The 21,129-nt window shown below is 36.6% G+C and overlaps 1 protein-coding gene across 13 annotated transcripts in view; it reads left to right on the top strand.

The window, feature by feature from the left end:
- The first annotated feature begins 6,400 nt into the window (after positions 1 to 6,400).
- The window catches only part of LOC117324986 (rho GTPase-activating protein 45-like), a 65,307-nt gene continuing 50,578 nt past the window's right edge, over positions 6,401 to 21,129 (top strand). For all 13 annotated transcript variants that reach the window (XM_033880850.1, XM_033880849.1, XM_033880847.1 and 10 more), the window contains exons 1-3: positions 6,401 to 6,646; positions 18,834 to 19,059; positions 20,925 to 21,068. In XM_033880850.1, coding sequence (XP_033736741.1) covers positions 6,563 to 6,646; positions 18,834 to 19,059; positions 20,925 to 21,068 — 454 coding nt within the window. In that variant the 5' untranslated portion in view covers positions 6,401 to 6,562. The remainder of the gene's footprint in view (positions 6,647 to 18,833; positions 19,060 to 20,924; positions 21,069 to 21,129) is intronic.

Here is a 21,129-nt window from a genome sequence, read left to right as displayed (position 1 = left end):
AGGGAAATCAGCAATACTCGGTGACTATTAAAGATACACAGTAACCCGATATGTCATTTTGTTCGTCGGAACATATTCTAGACATTCATGGGGTTTTTAGTAAAATTAGAATTAACAAAAGTGATGTATAAGGTAGCACACCACAGTAAGACAGCCTGGCCATGGGCAATTTTTTTGTTAAGCAAATAACTCCTGTATTATGATATGTATAAAAAATGAAAAAATAAATGTACACTATAATTGGTATATCCAGTATGAAGTAGTACATACAGGCTTCACATTTATTAAAACAAAAATCAATAAATTGGTTCCGGATTTTAAATATCCGGATTTTCCGAACGTGTGTTTACACAGGAAATTTAGTTTGGCCTACAGCGCAAAATGGAAGCCCACAGAAAAGGTAAGATAGCGGAAAAACTTAATTTACAACATATGTCCAAACAAGATTAATTCTGTCTTTGGGATAGAGATATTTAATTTTAAATAGGTTTCGGAAAAAAAATTGTGTAGAGAATTGTGCCATTTTGGGTCAAATATCATAATATTTTGCAATTTTTGAGAATTTTTTAAGCTGTTACCATGGTATTCACAGCTCTAAAAATCACAGAAAATATCAGTTTACTTATCCTTCAGAGCTCTATTTAAATTGCAAATGTTGTACAGATTTCAAATATATATACTTTATTAGAGGTTATATGTAAGGTTAACTGGCAATGTTTACATATCTAAAGCATGTGCCATATTTTTCAGAATTTGGCATTTTTACTGTATACTGCTACCTTATAAGGGCTGAAAAATGTTATTTTTTGGAAATTGTGCTTAATTATGCTTGATTAAGCTTCATTTTAGTTCATTATTGCTCAAAAATGCATAAAAACAATTTAAAACTTGTTTATTATCAGGCTTGTCATATTAGAGGAATCAAGGGAGGTAACTCGCATATTTACCCATTTTAAGGGTGGGTTAATTAAGCATAATGTTAATGAGTCAGTGTAAATTGAAAAGATATTCTATGTTTTATAACAAACCCAAAATAACTTATTGGGTATCTAACAAACCATATAGACTGAATTCTGGTTTGTTTTACCTGATTTATTACCCCGTATCCATGGAAACTATTACAGTAAGTGTTATTTTTTGAAATATTTGGTGAAACCATTATTTTCAATTTATTTATACATTGGTAAGCATGTAATTTCAATTGATGGAGTGTACGGTTGATACAATATTGTCAATTATTGTCACTTCCTTCGGTAAAGCAGAAAAAATAGCATTTTCCGCATAAAATGGGATCAGCGGACACTTTCATATGATCATTGGTACATATCTGAATTACCGGGGTGGAAACAGATGACTGTGATGTCATAGGCATGACATTTTGAAATCTTGGATGTCATGTCATGATTTATCAGTTAGAATATTGCATGTGTTGCTAAGCTGAGGTTTGGAAAGGAATTTGGTTATTTATTATGACACCATTGAGTATTTATGACGTCATAGATACCATCTGATGACGTCATAGTTACTGATGACGTCATGGTAACTATGACGTCATATTACAAGGCTAAATTTGATAGTTGTATAGTATTTTTTGCTTGATTACATGCACAGAGACTCAAAGTACCACATTCAACTCAAAACACAACTTTATTCAAGAGATATACAGAATTATGGGAGTTTTCATCTTTAAAATTACCTCCCCTTATTACTGGATTGGGAGAAAAAGTTGTCAAAATACACCTCTCAGGGAAATCAGCAATACTCGGTGACTATTAAAGATACACAGTAACCCGATATGTCATTTTGTTCGTCGGAACATATTCTAGACATTCATGGGGTTTTTAGTAAAATTAGAATTAACAAAAGTGATGTATAAGGTAGCACACCACAGTAAGACAGCCTGGCCATGGGCAATTTTTTTGTTAAGCAAATAACTCCTGTATTATGATATGTATAAAAAATGAAAAAATAAATGTACACTATAATTGGTATATCCAGTATGAAGTAGTACATACAGGCTTCACATTTATTAAAACAAAAATCAATAAATTGGTTCTGGATTTTAAATATCCGGATTTTCCGAACGTGTGTTTACACAGGAAATTTAGTTTGGCCTACAGCGCAAAATGGAAGCCCACAGAAAAGGTAAGATAGCGGAAAAACTTAATTTACAACATATGTCCAAACAAGATTAATTCTGTCTTTGGGATAGAGATATTTAATTTTAAATAGGTTTCGGAAAAAAAATTGTGTAGAGAATTGTGCCATTTTGGGTCAAATATCATAATATTTTGCAATTTTTGAGAATTTTTTAAGCTGTTACCATGGTATTCACAGCTCTAAAAATCACAGAAAATATCAGTTTACTTATCCTTCAGAGCTCTATTTAAATTGCAAATGTTGTACAGATTTCAAATATATATACTTTATTAGAGGTTATATGTAAGGTTAACTGGCAATGTTTACATATCTAAAGCATGTGCCATATTTTTCAGAATTTGGCATTTTTACTGTATACTGCTACCTCAAGTTCTAAAGAAAATTGACAAGACCGGCTACCAGGGAAGGTGCGGTTCTACCATAACAGGCTTGAACATCGACTGACATGGCCTCTTACATTGTATATAAAGTTACCACGACAACAGTGGAAGCTTTGGGGAGAGCAGTAAGTCCTTTAGTACGTTGGAAAAGCTACAAATCTGGATTTCATCATTGGTAGAGGAGTTAAAGATTGTGAATGCAAGACGTGTGATGACTTTGAGAGAGTCCGGGGATGGAGATATCCGTAAAGTTGGTATCGAAACCAGAGTGGAAAGGAAATGATTCAACATGCTTTGCAGACGACTTGGCAGAAAACTGACTGAGACATTGGGCATTTTGGTCGTAACATGATGTGTATGACGGTATTGACGCGGAACGGCAAAAGTGCAGGGATGGGGAACAGCACACAAAGCTCGAAAGAGGAAAATGGCCCAAGATGACATCACGACAATGGAGGAAGATATAAGGAAAGCAAACGTTGTGACTTTAGGCACAGGAAGCATGGCCTAGGTATGAAACAACAAACAGGCGGCTAATATGGTCCGACAGATACAGTTCCTGCTACAGGAGGGTAAAGACCCGCAGCCATAACCAACAAACCACGTGCGTCTGCAGACGCCTACGAACAAACATATGACGATGTGAAATGGCAGAGGAGGCGAATTGCCTTTTATATGAACAACAAAGCGAGCTTGCCGACACATTGAAGAAGAAAAAAGAAAAGACCACTTGTGCGTCCCGGAGAGGTAGGGGAAGTAAAAGCTCACCATACTGGGATCAAATCAGAGTCGGGAATTGAGCGTGGACATAGACAGAAATCTGGTTTTCCATACTAACCTAGCTACGCCTAGAAGAGTGGTGTGAGGAGACATGCCAAAGGAACAAAGCAAAATACAAGAGACTGACGGAAGGTGTCGCATCAAACAGATGGAAGGTTTCGGTCTTCCTTGTGCTCAATCCCATATGGCGGGTGTTCTCAGCACTAGGGGTCATTGGTAGACCGACAAGTGATGATGGCGGCTACAAGAAAAGAGCTTGAAGCTTTCCGTCACTGTCGACTTTCTAGCTCTTGCAGGACGCTCCAGAATTAGATAGGAGTGTTTAAAACACACATTGAGAGGTCACTGACCGACTTAGTTAATGTGCTTTCTCAGTGAATAAAACAGCTATGTTCGGAAAAGTCTCTGTGTCAATACATGATCGGTGATTTCGGCCATCTAGAGTTATCGTGTTGGCCGACAACAACATCATCGTATGTAGCCTTGTTTTGTCCCGCCGTCCAGCTTTAGTCGATTCTTGCTATTGACACATTTTTCTTCCTTTTCAAATAAAGTGTTATGCTGTTCCAGAAAAATATGTTTGTCTACGACGTGGGTATATTTTATATATAAAATAGAGTTATCATGTATAGTGTATATCATGTATAGTATAAATTATATACATGATATACACTATACATGGTATACACTATACATGATATACACTATACATGGTACACTTTGTGCATGTATAGTGTATACATATCATGTATAGTATAAATTATATACATGATATACACTATACATGATATACACTATACATGATATACACAATACATGATATACACAATACATGATATGTACACTATACATGGTACACTTGGTGCATGTATACATAGTTTATAAATATTACGGTTATTTGATTTGATTATACCATTTCATTTCAACAAATTTTATTATACAAGATCTTATAGTACAAAGGGATTTGACAACAGGCTTAGCCTATATCAGTCTTCTCCCACATACATATGTAAATGACATTTTGATAATATAATATTGATAGCATTTTCTAGACAACTTGAACAATAGAGCTATATAATTAGGGTTATTTATAACATTTGAACATACACTCATACACTCATACACACATCATTGTAATAGTCTAAGTAGCTTTTCATAGTTTAATGGAATAATTTCTAGTTGAAAAGTATCAAAGTTCAGGAAATATTTTTATTTATATACGTAAACATTATATATATATATATATAAAATAGATAATTATACAAAATTTTGTAGAGCAAAAGCGCTTCACCTACCTGACATTGAGAAAGATGAGTATTTTATTGAACAATGATAATAATATACATACATATTAATGAAATATTATATAATTAATTGATTCAATGAGAATTAAAACCTTCTCGAATTAGTTATAAATCTTTCTACATTACTTAAAACAAATTTGTTAAGATCAAGTGAAAGTTCATAGTTACCACATGTTAGTAAGTTAATATCTATAAAACCAACTTGTATAAATATGTCATGTATAAAGTGCCTTATATGGTTGTAATTTGGACAATAGAAGAAGTAATGGTCTAGATCCTCAGAGTAATAACCACAGGAACAGGCTGAATTTGGAATTAGATGATCTATTAATCTGTGATAATTTAAGTTGCTAGCAGAGTTTCTTAATTGGCAAAGAGTGATATTTAATTTTCTAGGTGAGCAAAGTTTAAATAAGTGAGTAGTATCAGTGTTTAAAGGCCTATTTCTATTCAATTTAGATTTAAAAATATTCAGTGAAGGAGCACTAGTTAAGTCTGTTTCAAGGGAGTTCCAAATTTTCATGACATCAATGAAGTAGCTGTTATCATACAAGTTTGTTCTGCATCGAGGAATATTAAAGAATCTATGATTTCTAAGGTTATGATGTGGAGCATTATAATTAATATAGGGTCTAACAATATCAAATAAATATTCAGGAGTCATTTTGTTCAATATTTTATACATTAGGATAAGTTTATGTTTGCGACGTCTTTCAATAAGTGGTTCTAAATTAGTTTCAATGTAAAGTTTATGATGAGATGTTCCACTTCTTAACCCAGTTATTATTTTCATTGCTTCAATTTGAATTGATTCAAGTAATTTCGACTCTGCAGTAGTACAATTATCCCAAACAGTATCTGAATATTCTAAAATTGGTCTAACATATGAACAATATAGTGTAATTAATGAGTTCCTATCAATTTTATGTTTGAGCATTCTTAAAATGTTTAATCTTTTATAACCTTTTTCATAAATATCTTGAATATGATTGCTCCATGTGCCTTTAGAATTGAATGTGACTCCTAGATGTTTATGTATATCTTTCTCATTCAGAGGCTGATTATCAAAAATAAGTGTTGGATGATTTCTGGTTTTTTTTGTTACGGTTAATGCTATAGTTTTATTTGGGTTGAAGATTATTTTCCATTGGCTAGCCCAGTTGTTGATAGATTCTAAATCCTCATAATATACCATGTTGAACATGATTTTCTGTCATTGCATTATGTCGATATGAACGCGATGATTTTCCTTTAATGATGTAATAATTAGGCCTATGTTACCGATTAGCGTTCAAACATGACTTTCTTATCAGTTACCTGTCCTGTTTTAGGCAGCATTTGAATTTATTCTTTACACAATGTAGTAAAGAGTTTGACATTACAGTGAACATAAAACATAATCTGGAAGTTGATATAGTTGCTGACCATCTGCATAGTATATGGCAAACAATAGGCTACCATATTTTAGCTCTAGGCCTACTGTATATTATGAAAAATAGTTTGTTTCTAATAACAAGTATCCTAATATATACTATGGACTTATATTGTTCCAAGCATTGACAATCATATATTTTCATTAATGATACATTTGTTAGAATGTCTTTATATATAAACTTTTTCACTCAAATGTGGTTATAAAAGCAATTCATCAAAATGACAAAATTAAATGAAACTATGTCAGGAATGCGACTGGGCGGTCTACATTTTAGAAACAGACTATAGACAGAGTAAGTGGAGAAAAAAATGTCACGTGACTTGGGCAGTATCCGGTGGAACTGTCATGGCCGAACTGTCGAAAACTTTCTAAACTAACGAGAAGTTGTTTTGATTAGTGCATGTATGTTTTTAAGTTACTTTTTGCAAATCTGCAACATGCCATAGGGTCGATATGAGGAAAATCGATGAATATTGATATCTTGGATCGCCCAAAAGTGCGAGATGTACTCAAAGGGACGCAAAATTGGTATAAACATTGCAGGGAAATTGAAGAAAAAACTGGGAGAAACGGACGAAAAAGAGCAGGTACGATATGTGATTATAGTGATGATATAGTTTTGGATTTTTTATGCTGCAATGCTTGATTAACAGTATGTAACAAAGCCCTTGCCTTGCGATGTGCTATTTGGTATATCGAAAGTGTCGTATTCAGGGTATATCCATATGAATCCGAACATCAACATATCCATAATCTAGGGAAAATGCACCAGTTGTCTGACCATGTATTAAAGAACTGTATCGGTGTTCCACCACCTCATTTTAGTACTTCTATACATTTTAATTGACTGCTAGATTGGCCAATAAGGACGACTATTATAACCTGATCATAATCAATGACCATATAGATGCACTCTATCCACTCTCTTCATGTCAACAATATTGTAATTAAAATTATTAAATGATTGTAAAATGCTATTTACTGTGCTAAGTTTGTTGATTTTAACAGAAGTTTGTATGCTGAAAGATATTGGTTTTTAAGTTCATTTAAAAAAAATCCATTTATTTCTGTTGCTGAAATTAAAAAGTTATCTACATGAATTTTTCAACATCATTTTTGTTGATATTTTGCATTGGTAAGTGAATGAATCAATGATGACAGTGCCATGGGTAATTTAATTTTATTGCTAATTCTAACATACAGAGTATTGTGCATCAGTATTTTTTTCAATATTTCTTTATCAGGACACCATATAACATCAATAGAATACAATTCATGTGCAACCGTGAATGGAGTCAAGGCCGGTGATTGTTAAAATTTGAAAATACAAAGAAATTATAGTTAAAGTAAACTTTTGACCCGAAAGTGTATAAAACACCAGAAGGTGATCATGAACAACAACTCAATAGGTGAATGTTGCAGAATGTAAAACAGAAATACAAGGACATATCATTGTAAAAGCTTCAGATCTAGAATGATAAGATTTGAAGAATTAATACCAAAGAATTAGAATTTGAGTCAATGCACTTGCACAATTCTAACCAATAACCAATAACCTCTAACATTCAGATGGGTGTTCTGAGTGAGACCTGTCTTCCATGAAAAATCCCCCTGTGGTCAAGAACAGGGACACTAAAAAAAAGCGGGGCTAGAGGTTGGGAATAGTCCACACTTATAGGAAATATTTATTTGGAGAGTTTAGACAGACATAAAAAATATAAATGTACTAATTGAACAGAACACCCCATTACTGTCATTTTCATGTTACCATGATATCGTAAGTGACATAATAACCATTAGATACAGGATATAAGGAACTATTAGGACCAGGAACCATCTTCAAAAAGTATGTTAAGACTTATTTTAGAATGGACTTGTCGTAATACAAGGTTACCCCTCACACCAGCAACACAGAGTATGACTTAAGTCAGTGAGATGAAACATAGTAATGAGCAGAGTAAACCAGTAACTACCTACCCTGTACACATTTTTACGCTGTGGGACCCACCATTTTGTAAGTGACAGTACTAGTAGTGCAACTGACCACCCAAATCTACAAAAATAAACATATCATTTCCGATAAATAAAACCTTTTATATCTAATGTAACATTTTTTTACACATTATAATAGGTAGACTACTCAGAAATAAATGTTGTATTTTCTTTCTTTTCACTCCGGGATCCATCTTGTACTGATGCATCCAACATATTTTTCAAAATGGCATCATGATCAACCCTACTAAAATTTGAACAATGGGAAATGAGGGGCTATACATTAGATGGAATATAACACCAGTATGGGACTAAATGAGTTCTTTTAGATAAACAAATAATCCAATCATGCCAGATTTGTTTTTCTCTGCACCAAAGTCTTGTCACCAAACGTGTCGGAGAATCCTACGTTTTCATATATACAGTACGCTCTGACATTACACCAGCAGGGCATCCAGTAGACCCTTGAGAGTATGTTTTTGACTCCCCAAATTGAGATCTGACCCTTGGGTTTGAAGGGACATGTCTATTTGACATATGGTTTGATCATTCAGATTTCTCAGAAATAGTGATTTGACTTCTGAAATTGCAAAAGTCAAGGTCAGCTGGATGCCCTGACCAGACACGTGTCAGTCAAAATGAGTCTGGTATATGTACAGCCTATTGTCCATTCGCACTGGCCACTTAGCGTAAGCAGGATTTAGTTTTAAATCTATAATTCTATCCATGAAATATTTTTGCTTTTGCACTGAAGATAATGGTTGGATTGCATTTTATACCTTAGAGGACCTGATATTTTGGACTTCATAATGACAAAATCATGCTACTTTTGATTTATTTTTTTTACCCTTTTAACAACAGTCACATCTAGCCAGCATGCGATAGAATCAACCCAGTTCTACTGATCAGCTGTACAATAATTAAAGATCACTCATTTAGTTCCCAGTCAGTGATCTAGCATGTCTGCTGAGTGATTAAAACTTAATTTATCACTATACAAGCCATCTCTTTCTTCCCTTTTGTTACATATTCGATATATTCACATATTCAACATGAAAGTCCAGTCCAGTTCCCCAGCATTCCTCCCTCCTTCAATGAAGGCTTTGACCCCAAAGACGCTCAAGATCCTACACACCACCTTCTGTGGATATTTAGTTGGGCAGCAAAAGTAATAAGAGAGTAAAAATACAACAACCAGACTGGGACTCAAAGCTCGGACCTCCAACCTCTAGAGGGATACTCAAATTACCATTTGAGCTGCCTGGTCACTCACGTTGAGCCGAGTCAAGTTCCACTTTACTTCTATCAAATAAATATCGTCACTGGTTACTCAACATTAAGAAACAATTCAAAGAGTTCTGATGTTAATAGTGTATTTTTAGAGCTACCTTTTAGTGATTACAAATATTTGTGTATATATGTTTATATAGCTATAGGAAGATCATCAACATATTCTGACTAAATAGGGACCTAATCTAAAAATAGTATTTTCTGTGACACCATTTCATTTATCTAGGCCCAATTCACAATGTATCATGCTCATAGGCAATGCCTTCATTTCATTTTTACTATGCACTTATAATTATATAGACCTATATACTATATATAATTAAAAACTGTGTGCATGTTGACAGCCCTAGAGTATTATGGAACTTTGTAGGGGTTTTTACACCCATCATAATTTTTTGATGGAAGATCTCTTAATTGTATCTGTCGCCCATGTTGCTTGATTTAAAACTTATGACTAATTTGGAATCAAATCTGTTCTCTTCTTTCTAGCAACTTTTTGTTTGACGCTGGTTCATTTTTGGCCCTTCAGTTGAGTGTTTGCCCCTGTGAGGTCCATGGGTCATGTTCCTTTACTGAGACATGTATAGTCTTTAAAATGGTAGTTCTTACTCTCTACTTAATGTTCAGCATTTTGTGAGAGTAACAACTTGTTAATCCCTTGGCATTGTCACAGTATAATATGACAGGGTGTGGTGTCCTGATGGGTGTCTTTGGCAGTATAGTACAGTGTAATATGACAGGGTGTGGTGTCCTGATGGGTGGCAGTATAGTACAGTGAAGTAATTACAGTTTAAGCTCCCTACTATCACAAGGAGACAAAAACATATCAAAACCTCCTGAAAAAACACCACCTTCAACAAAAACACTCACTCAGCATATACAGGGAGGTTATTCTTAAATACAAAATAAAACTATATCACTTGTTGGTTCAGTGAGATTTAAATCAAAATAAGCTTGTTTCAATGATATATTTTAATGAGATCAGGATGGGACCGTAAATCCCAATGAGATCAGGATGGGACCGTAAATCCCAATGAGATCAGGATGGGACCGTAAATCCCAATGAGATCAGGATGGGACAGTAAATCCCAATGAGATCAGGATGGGACAGTAAATCCCAATGAGATCAGGATGGGACCGTAAATCCCAATGAGATCAGGATGGGACAGTAAATCCCAATGAGATCAGGATGGGACAGTAAATCCTAATGAGATCAGGATGGGACAGTAAATCCCAATGAGATCAGGATGGGACCGTAAATCCCAATGAGATCAGAATGGGACAGTAAATCCTAATGAGATAAGGATGGGACAGTAAATCCCAATGAGATCAGGATGGGACCGTAAATTCCAATGAGATCATGCCAGGATGGGACCGTAAATCCCAATGAGATCATGCCAGGATGGGACCGTAAATCCCAATGAGATCAGGATGGGACCGAAAATCCCAATGAGATCAGGATGGGACCGTAAATCCCAATGAGATCAGGATGGGACAGTAAATACCAATGAGATCAGGATGGGACAGTAAATCCCAATGTGATCAGGATGGGACAGTAAATCCCAATGAGATCAGGATGGGACCGTAAATCCCAATGAGATCAGGATGGGACCGTAAATCCCAATGAGATCAGGATGGGACCGGAAATAATTGTTCCCGAAAAATGCTAACAACACACACTAGACAATCTTGTCTCATTCCGTGAAGTATTTGTTTGTGATTAAGTAATATGGTTCACGCTTTTATATGTTTGAAGACATTTGTTGAATTTAAATAGATTATAGAAAAACAGCTTAGTCGTACACAATGACCTGTTTTATCCCTGAGTACTCTGAACTAGTTCCTGGTTTGTGCAAGGGGAGATAACTCATATTCGCTCTAGTTAGTAACTTAGAGCTCTTGGGTTGATAAAAAAGGCCCTTGGCAGTCAAATACTGTTTTTAGTCTCAAATTTTTTGATTGGAATCGATAAATGAAATCTCCGATTGATTTTTACATTCGATACTTAAAATGAAAGTAGAATACTTCTGATTGGTTTGTCATTTCCAAGAAATAGGCCACACAAAAATGGTGGTGCTGGTTGAATTGGTTGAAGTGATTATGAGGCGAAACCTAACGTTAGCTTGTTTCCGCAACCTAGATTCTGATAGCAATAAAGAGGTTACATGTTTTAAATCAGTCAAAAGTGAAAAAAATAATGCTTGCACAAAGTATATAACATGAACATGTGATTTAACAAATCACCGGAACAGATAAGGTAGGCCAATTCATCGGGAACAACTTAAATTTCTGAGACAATGATTCAGATAGATTATCACATGGAGAGAGAAAAAAAGTAGTAAATTGAGTACAGTTTAAAAAATTAGGAACCAAACTAAACTGGGAGAGCAATTCACAACAATCTTGTATATTGGGAATCGTGATGTGGTTTATCAAGAAACATGACGGACATCATGGATTAATTGATTTAAGAATTAAACGTAATCATAGTATGCCAATTCCAGTGAGGTTTAAAAATGTAATTCTTCACCGTTCATCACAACTTAATGCAACCACAGCCTTTTTAAAGTAAATAGATGGCCATTTCTGAATTTGACTGTTCAAGTTTGTTATTTCTATTTCTTGAGATGTACGTATATACTGGAAGGATATTTCTCAAACTTAATTAATTATAAGGTGAATGTTCCCCTTGGTCCTACGCTAGTTCAGCCCAAACAAAATGGTCAACAGACAGCCATCTTAGATTTTGATTGTTGAAGTACAGTATATCACTATTCTTGAAAGATACCGGGAGGGTATATATTTATAAATAATGTGTAGCTTATATGGGTCAGGATATAGGTCAGGGCTTTTTCTGAGGGCTTTTTGGGGTCGTTAATGGGACCCATTCCCAAATAAAATTATTTCATATTTAAGCTAAATTCCCAAAATTTGGAGTTTACTCCTGTAAAATAATCTACATATACCCTGACATGATCATATTGACTATTAATTAGCTGATATGAGTACTGTATCACAACATGTATATACATATCTGGCTGCAAATTGTACAGAGATAACATATACATGTATATACAATTGTATATATTATATGATATTATGCTTTGTATATATAGTTGAGATTTCCTATTTGAGTGAAATTTTCAGAACAAAAAGCATTGACACAAGTTGTGTATATACAGTGTATACCCATGAACCATTTATGTACCCACAAAAGTATAGTAATACAGTGTCATCTCGAAAGGCAACAACATATAGGGATGATTCCAATCACTATCTCAGCAACATGTTTGTTGTAACTTGTACATGTGTTGCCACAGGTTTTTGGGCAATAACTTAAGTTCCTTTAGCTTGAACTTATCAAAGTTAGACTTTATGGAGTGATTCATAACTGGATTTGCTTGTTAAAAGTAAAACTTTCCAAGTCGGAGAGGTAGAGGTCACTCTAACTATAAAGAAAAGAGATTTTATCACAATAAGATTAGTGCTCTTGGGTCAGTCAGAGTGCTTCCTTTCCTAACCAGCAGCATTTGGTAAGGATTTGAAATTCAATATAGCTACAATTGACAATGTCTTTTCCTAAAGACTGCAACATTTTCCAAAATTTATTGGCCAAATATTTTAAAATAAAATATGTACATGTATTAGATGGGGATTTGGTTTGTTTTTGTTTAACGTCCTATTAACAGCCAGGGTCATTTAAGGACGTGCCAGGTTTTGGAGGTGGAGGAAAGCCGGAGTACCCGGAGAAAAACCACCAGCCTACGGTCAGTACCTGGCAACTGCCCCACGTAGGTTTCGAACTCGCAACGCAGTGGTGGAGGGCTAGTGTTAAAGTGTCGGTACACCTTAACCACTCGGCCACCGCGGCCCCCTATTAGATGGGGACGATATTGCAAAGCAATTATGAATTGTAATGTAGCAGTGCTCTATGTAGGCACAGTTATAAGCATTATAACATTCACTACACACATTGCCATACAAAAATGTACATATAGATTATATCATATACATTTTTGTATGTACTAATTTATTTACCATTTGTAAATCCCAAAAAGTACTTATTTGTGAAAAATAATTACTATGTAAATTAATTGCCATGGACATGGATAATTTGATGTGTTAGGATCTGGAGACTCCAAATGCATTTAATTAGCAATTGTCAGTATGAGTAGCAAGAAAAAAGCACTGAAAATGGGACATGTGATGAGGTTTATAGTAAGTAACGGGAACACTCTAACCAGTTGACCTAGCACTTGTTAGTGCATATTGCATGCACACAAATATGCAAGATGATGTGTGTGCCTGGCGGTTCTGTATACATCAGGCTGAGGTGGTAGCATCTCCATTAACCCCCACTACATCACAATTTGTACGGCGAACACTTAATGGATGCGGGCCTTTGAAGTGTGCTGTCAATGCATTAAGATCAATTAGTGCTGATTACTCTGATTGGTTTCAATGGCAGGTTATACATGGGCAGTGGGTCTAGGTGAGACACATATCACTTGGGTTGTTGATGATTTGTTAGAGTGTAGCAGCTACATAACATGCTTTGTTGATGTTTACATCCTAGTAGAGAAATAGTTGTCATCATTCATGTATAAAAAGGTATTCTGATATTTACAAGTACCAATTCCATGATTTCACATCTTGTGTTATAACTGTGTAAAATGAGATAGGGTTAATTTATAGATATTGCCAAACAGATTGATAATATATAATATAAGATACGGTCATTTCAAGTTCACAAAGCTTAAGCTGATGAGGTATATAATTCTGAAAATTCAAATATATCTTTCTATATGAATGTAGGCATCCATGTATAACTGATATTTCAGTATTAATTATGTAGAATTACAACTTTATAATGATGAGTGCAGTTGGAGACTATAATGTTATATATATAGCCTTCCAAACAAATAAAACTTAATTTGCACTTGTTGAACTTTGAAGACTGTCTTTTTGGTATGGGTGAATTTTTTGTCATACATGTACATATTACTTTAATCTTCTAATCACAAATTAACAGTTTGTTTTGTCCCGTATATCTAGGCCGAATAATGATCCTCTTGAACTTGTATTGATGATACATGGTTGAAGGGTTCATCTTCTTAGGCCTATTACCACCTAGAATTTAAAGGATGTGTGATTGTAAATAGTCATGAATACAGAACTCTCATTATGATGTTGTTTATGGGCTGGCTGGAGGCTATATAGGACAGATCATCCTACAAATGTCCTATCACAATAATGTTTACCTGAAATTGATTTCCTGTTTACAGGTGGGGCTGCCCTTGTCCTTCTAACTTTATAGTGTAGATAGTGATATTTCATGGCTTTACAGCTTGTGCCAGTCCTGGTGGTACACTGGAGGCTCATGCTGTGTACCCAGTACTGATAATAACTGTATGTGTTACACTAAATCTGTTAAACTAAATTCTGCTGGAGGAATTTTATTCAATCGTATAGTTGGTACTTGTAGCATGGATACTTTAAAAGAAGAATTGGAGATTGATGATGATTTCATGTTCGATTTCGTTTTCAAGGTATGTGTCTTATATTTTGTAAAGCAGTGCTTGTGTTGGGTTTTAAGTTTGAAGAATTGGAATATTTTATCATTAAGAGTGAAACCTGAATCACATAAGTATATAGAGCTTTCATAAATCTGTAAAGTGTGCCAATGTTATCGTATGGGGAAAAGAAAGCTCTACAATCATCAAAGATTTAGGCAAATCTCGCCATCTGTTATGAACACACCTAGAATTCACAAGAATGCCTGTACATGCTGATGTAAACTTTCATTGCCAATGGAGTGAATCACTCTCTAGAGAACTTGTATGAAGAAGGGTTCATAAGTTATCAGCTGTTACCATACTTATATATCTGCTGTAACCAGACGATACTTGTATGGTTATTAGGATGGATACTCATACACTAGTACTTACTAAAGGCATCGACAGCCTAGTATAGTCATAACAGTGCAAGAAAACTTCATTTCTTAGTGTCTGTGTTTATAATGTATTAGGCTGCGGTAACACCAACATCTGTATCTCTATGTTTACATTACATCGGAGAAGGGGCAAAGTGCCATTTTTCACACACATACCTGTATATTACAATGTACTACATGCCTATACAGAAACTAATATTTATTTATGTCTACAAAGTAATTAATTACACCGGCTATGCCTGTATATATAACATACATGTCTATTACCAAGTTTGATAACGATATGATACCTTACTAGAGTATCTTGATACTAATCTGTATACAAAATGCTGGAGTTTGGGGAGTGCAAGTTACTGGATATAATCACTGATACTGCTAGACATTTACAGTGGGGTTAGGGTATCAGTTTTAAAGTTTGGAGGATTTAACCTGATAAACTGGTAAGTATACTTTTAGAAATGTAGATCGTATGTGCACAAGTACAGTATAGCAGTAGATGTACTTACAGTTTGGATGTGATTCTGAAGAGTTATATGTAAAACTATACTAATGATGATATATGTGTGATGGGCAAGTGATGAAGTTAGTCATTATGACCACTAGGTACTTCAAATTATCTATTATTATATATGCAACTTTGAATTGTTTGATAAAATGCTATTGGAAAGTTCATTCTAACAGTTATCTATTCAAATACTTGTCTGAAATATATCAAATACAGAAAAAAAACACAGGACCAGTTTAGTTTAGTTTATTTAGGTACATTCATATTTTAGCATATTTTCAGGTTTTAAAAGATTATTCTCTTTAACTGTTAATTTTTACATTAAAAAAGGTTCATAATAAGGATTTGAAACATTGTCATCAATGTGTCTTTAATGCTAATACAAAGATGGAATCAGCTGATGAAATTAATATCTATAAGTGTATGATAATGATATTATTTCATTTTCTGACAGTTACATAGTTAGTTTAAGCTAATCTTCCACATGGCCCTCAAGCAAAATAAATCAATGTCAATATAATACGTTGTATACCACTTGCAATTATGTGAGACTGTATCTACTTAGATCTTTACATTTTACAGGTTTGAATTGCTTATAGACCTCTGTGTATATTGTAGGGTGTCCAGTCCCAGGGTGTGATGGGTGAGATGTTACTGACACCTGTATATGTTGTAGGGTGTCCAGTCCCAGGGTGTAATGGGTGAGATGTTACTGACACCTGTATATGTTGTAGGGTGTCCAGTCCCAGGGTGTGATGAGTGAGATGTTACTGACACCTGTATATGTTGTAGGGTGTCCAGTCCCAGGGTGTGATGGGTGACATGTTACTGACACCTGTGTATGTTGTAGGGTGTCCAGACCCAGGGTGTGATGGGTGACATGTTACTGACACCTGTGTATGTTGTAGGGTGTCCAGTCCCAGGGTGTGATGGGTGAGATGTTACTGACACCGTTGTTGTTGTAGGGTGTCCAGTCCGCAGGGTGTTAATGGGCGAGCATGTTACTGACACCTGTGTATGTTGTAGGGTGTCTAGACCCAGGGTGTGATGGTTGAGCATGTTACTGACACCTCGTTGATGTTGTAGGGTGTTCCAGACCCAGGGTGTGATGGGTGACATGTTAACTGACACCTTGTAGAGGTTGTAGGCCGTGTCTAGTCCCAGGGTGTGATGGGTGAGATGTTACTGACAACAAACCTGTTTATGTTGTACGGGTGTTCTAGTCCCAGGGTTGTGAGGGGTGAAGGTTACTGACACCTGTATATGTGTAGGGTGTTCCAGTCCCAGGGTGTGATGGGTGAGATGTTACTGACACCTGTTTATGTTGTAGGGTGTCCAGTCCCAGGGTGTGATGGGTGAGATGTTACTGACACCTGTTTATGTTGTAGGGTGTCCAGTCCCAGGGTGTGATGAGTGAGATGTTACTGACACCTGTTTATGTTGTAGGGTGTCCAGTCCCAGGGTGTGATGGGTGAGATGTTACTGACACCTGTATATGTTGTAGGGTGTCCAGTCCCAGGGTGTGATGGGTGACATGTTACTGACACCTGTGTATGTTGTAGGGTGTCCAGTCCCAGGGTGTGATGGGCGACATGTTACTGACACCTGTGTATGTTGTAGGGTGTCTAGTCCCAGGGTGTGATGGGTGACATGTTACTGACACCTGTTTATGTTGTAGGGTGTCCAGACCCAGGGTGTGATGGGTGACATGTTACTGACACCTGTGTATGTTGTAGGGTGTCCAGTCCCAGGGTGTGATGGGTGAGATGTTACTGACACCTGTTTATGTTGTAGGGTGTTCTAGTCCCAGGGTGTGAGGGGTGAGATGTTACTGACACCTGTATATGTTGTAGGGTGTTCAGTCCCAGGGTGTGAGGGGTGAGATGTTACTGACACCTGTTTATGTTGTAGGATGTCCAGTTCCAGGGTGTGATGGGTGACATGTTACTGACTCCTGTTTATGTTGTAGGGTGTTCCAGTCCCAGGGTGTGATGAGTGAGATGTTACTGACACCTGTATATGTTGTAGGGTGTCCAGTCCCAGGGTGTGATGGGTGAGATGTTACTGACACCTTCTGTATATGTTGTAGGGTGTTCCAGTCCCAGGGTGTGATGAGTGAGATGTTACTGACACCTGTGTATGTTGTAGGGTGTCCAGTCCCAGGGTGTGTTGGGTGAGATGTTACTGACACCTGTGTATGTTGTAGGGTGTCTAGTCCCAGGGTGTGAGGGGTGAGATGTTACTGACACCTGTATATGTTGTAGGGTGTCCAGTCCCAGGGTGTGAGGGGTGAGATGTTACTGACACCTGTTTATGTTGTAGGGTGTCAAGTCCCAGGGTGTGATGGGTGAGATGTTACTGACACCTGTATATGTTGTAGGGTGTCCAGTCCAAGGGTGTGATGAGTGAGATGTTACTGACACCTGTATATGTTGTAGGGTGTTCTAGTCCCAGGGTGTGATGAGTGAGATGTTACTGACACCTGTTTATGTTGTAGGGTGTCCAGTCCCAGGGTGTGATGGGTGAGATGTTACTGACACCTGTTTATGTTGTAGGGTGTCCAGACCCAGGGTGTGATGGGTGACATGTTACTGACACCTGTGTATGTTGTAGGGTGTTCCAGTCCCAGGGTGTGATGAGTGAGATGTTACTGACACCTGTGTATGTTGTAGGATGTCCAGTCCCAGGGTGTGATGGGTGACATGTTACTGACACCTGTATATGTTGTAGGGTGTCTAGTCCCAGGGTGTGATGAGTGAGATGTTACTGACACCTGTGTATGTTGTAGGATGTCCAGTCCCAGGGTGTGATGGGTGACATGTTACTGACACCTGTATATGTTGTAGGGTGTCCAGTCCCAGGGTGTGATGGGTGACATGTTACTGACACCTGTTTATGTTGTAGGGTGTCCAGTCCCAGGGTGTGATGAGTGAGATGTTACTGACATGTTCACCTGTTTATGTTGTAGGGTGTCCAGTCCCAGGGTGTGATGAGTGAGATGTTACTGACATGTTCACCTGTTTATATGTTGTAGGGTGTCCAGTCCCAGGGTGTGGTGAGTGAGACAACCTCACCTGGAATGAAGGCCAGTGCTCCTGCCCAGCAGCTTAACAAAAGTACATCCCTTGGTAGCATCCACAACGACTCCTCATCTGATGGGGCCATTGTTGACCATGATGACATCATCAACCTCACACAAAATGTCAAGAGATTCTCAGACGGCCTGGCCAGACTGAAGGGAGTATTTGGAGATTGTTCAGGTAAACCTAGAAATCGTTATTTGTGGAGTCTTCGGAGGTTGTTCAGGTATACCTTGGTATCCTTATTTGAGGAGTGCTTAATTATATTATTAGGGAGTGTTCAGGTAAAACTTGGGAATCTTATTTGTTGAGGTCGAGTTTCAATCAACGTTTTAGGTCACCTGAGACCAAGTCTTAAGTTGGTTATTTTAATTGCCTTTTGTCCATCATCATGTGTCATCTGTCCAAAAACAATCTATAGCTACATTCTTGACTTCTCTGAAACCACTGGAACAATTTCAATGAAATTATGCAGAAAACTTCCATGGCCAAAAGTCAATCAAACTATGAATTATATAGTCCTGACCCCACAGAGGCCTGAGTGGCCATTGCAAACAAACTTATTCAGAATTTTCAGTATGACTATGATTTTGCATTTGATTGTATGCACATATTGGGCCTGATTGACTCCCAGGAGCTAATGGGTGGGTCCCAATATGTTAGATTTAACCAGTTCTTCAAAATCCTTCTTAACAATTGAAATAAAAAGATTATCTCCGAATTTGGTCTGAAGCATCCTCAGTTGAAGGAGAACCAATTTTGTATTAACAGTGAGTGTGACCCTCCAAGGGTCTGAGGGGTGGGGCTCAATAGGGAAAATATACCAAATTCTTAAAAATACTTCTTATTCTGTATGAAATATATATGATTATATTAAAATTATCGGTTACTGAATTAAAGAACCCTTTACTTTGGTAATTAGTCCCCTGCCGTTTGAAAAACGGGGGGGACTATAGCTATATGTTTACCCTCCGTCCGTCCGTCTGTCCGTCCGTCTGTCTGTCTGTCACGCAATAGTTGTCCGGACAACTCCTTCTAAAGTACTACTCCGATTTTAATGAAACTTGGTATACATGATCAGTATAACATGTAGTTGTGCATCCCACATTCCAAAAACCAATTTTCTAAATGACTGCCGGCTTCTCATTGGTTGAGGCTTGTCCGGACTACTCCTCCTAAAGTTCAACTCCGATTTTAACGAAACTTGGTATACATGATTAGTATAACATGTAGTTGTGCATCCCACATTTTTTTTTTTTCAAAAATTCATTTTTCAAAATGGCTGCCGGCTTCTCATTGGTTGAGGCTTGTCCGGACAACTCCTCCTCAAGTACTACTCCGATTTTAACGAAACTTGGTATACATTATCAGTATAACATGTAGTTGTGCATCCCACATATTTTTTCTTCAAAAATTCATTTTTCAAAATGGCTGCCGGCTTCTCATTGGTTGAGGCTTGTCCGGACAACTCCTCCTAAAGTACTACTCCGATTTTAACGAAATTTGGTATTCATGATCAGTATCACATGTAGTTGTGCATCCTACATTTTTTTTCCGAAAAACCAATTTTCAAAATGGCCGCCAACTTCTCATTGGTTGAGACTTGTCCGGACAACTCCTCCTAAAGTACTACTCCGATTTTAACGAAACTTTGTATACGTGATCAGTATAACACGTAGTTTAAAAAATGGAAAATAAATAGTTGCACTCCTGGGTCAGGCAGGGGACTTTGTATTGCTGTTGCAATACTATCCATCCTTGTTGACCTTGACCCATATTCAAGATAGCAGGGGTCTAGTGTATTAAAAATTACCTGTTCCTACAGGTAGAAATCCTGAGGCTAAGAAACAAGATATTTGATCTGTAGCTTACCTGGTACTGGGGTGTTTAGTGTTATTAAATGTCAAGGTCACATACAGCCAATGTGCCAGATTCATGCTATAAGTAGCTAGGTAATAAATCTTGTTTAAATATATTCAAGTGATTAAATGTTGGTTATGAATTATAGATATCAGTTTGTAATTTATAAGATAATTTTGCTGCAGAATCTGGAGACGAGTTGCGACACAGAACACATGAGCAACTTGGTGAAGTGCTATACACTTTGAAGAATATCTTACAAACCTATCCCGTCCTTCAATCTACAGAGCTATTTGCTGCATCAGGAGCTCTCATCTCCAAAGTCAAAAGTGTGTATATATCTTAGGTTCCACTTCATAATAAAGATCATTTAATTTTCTTCATTTTTTT

Source organism: Pecten maximus, chromosome 4 (genome assembly GCF_902652985.1).
Source record: "Pecten maximus chromosome 4, xPecMax1.1, whole genome shotgun sequence".
NCBI classification, from domain to species: domain Eukaryota; kingdom Metazoa; phylum Mollusca; class Bivalvia; order Pectinida; family Pectinidae; genus Pecten; species Pecten maximus.
The sequence above is the reverse complement of the archived record's forward strand: the minus strand, read 5'-3'. Positions and strand labels throughout refer to the sequence as shown.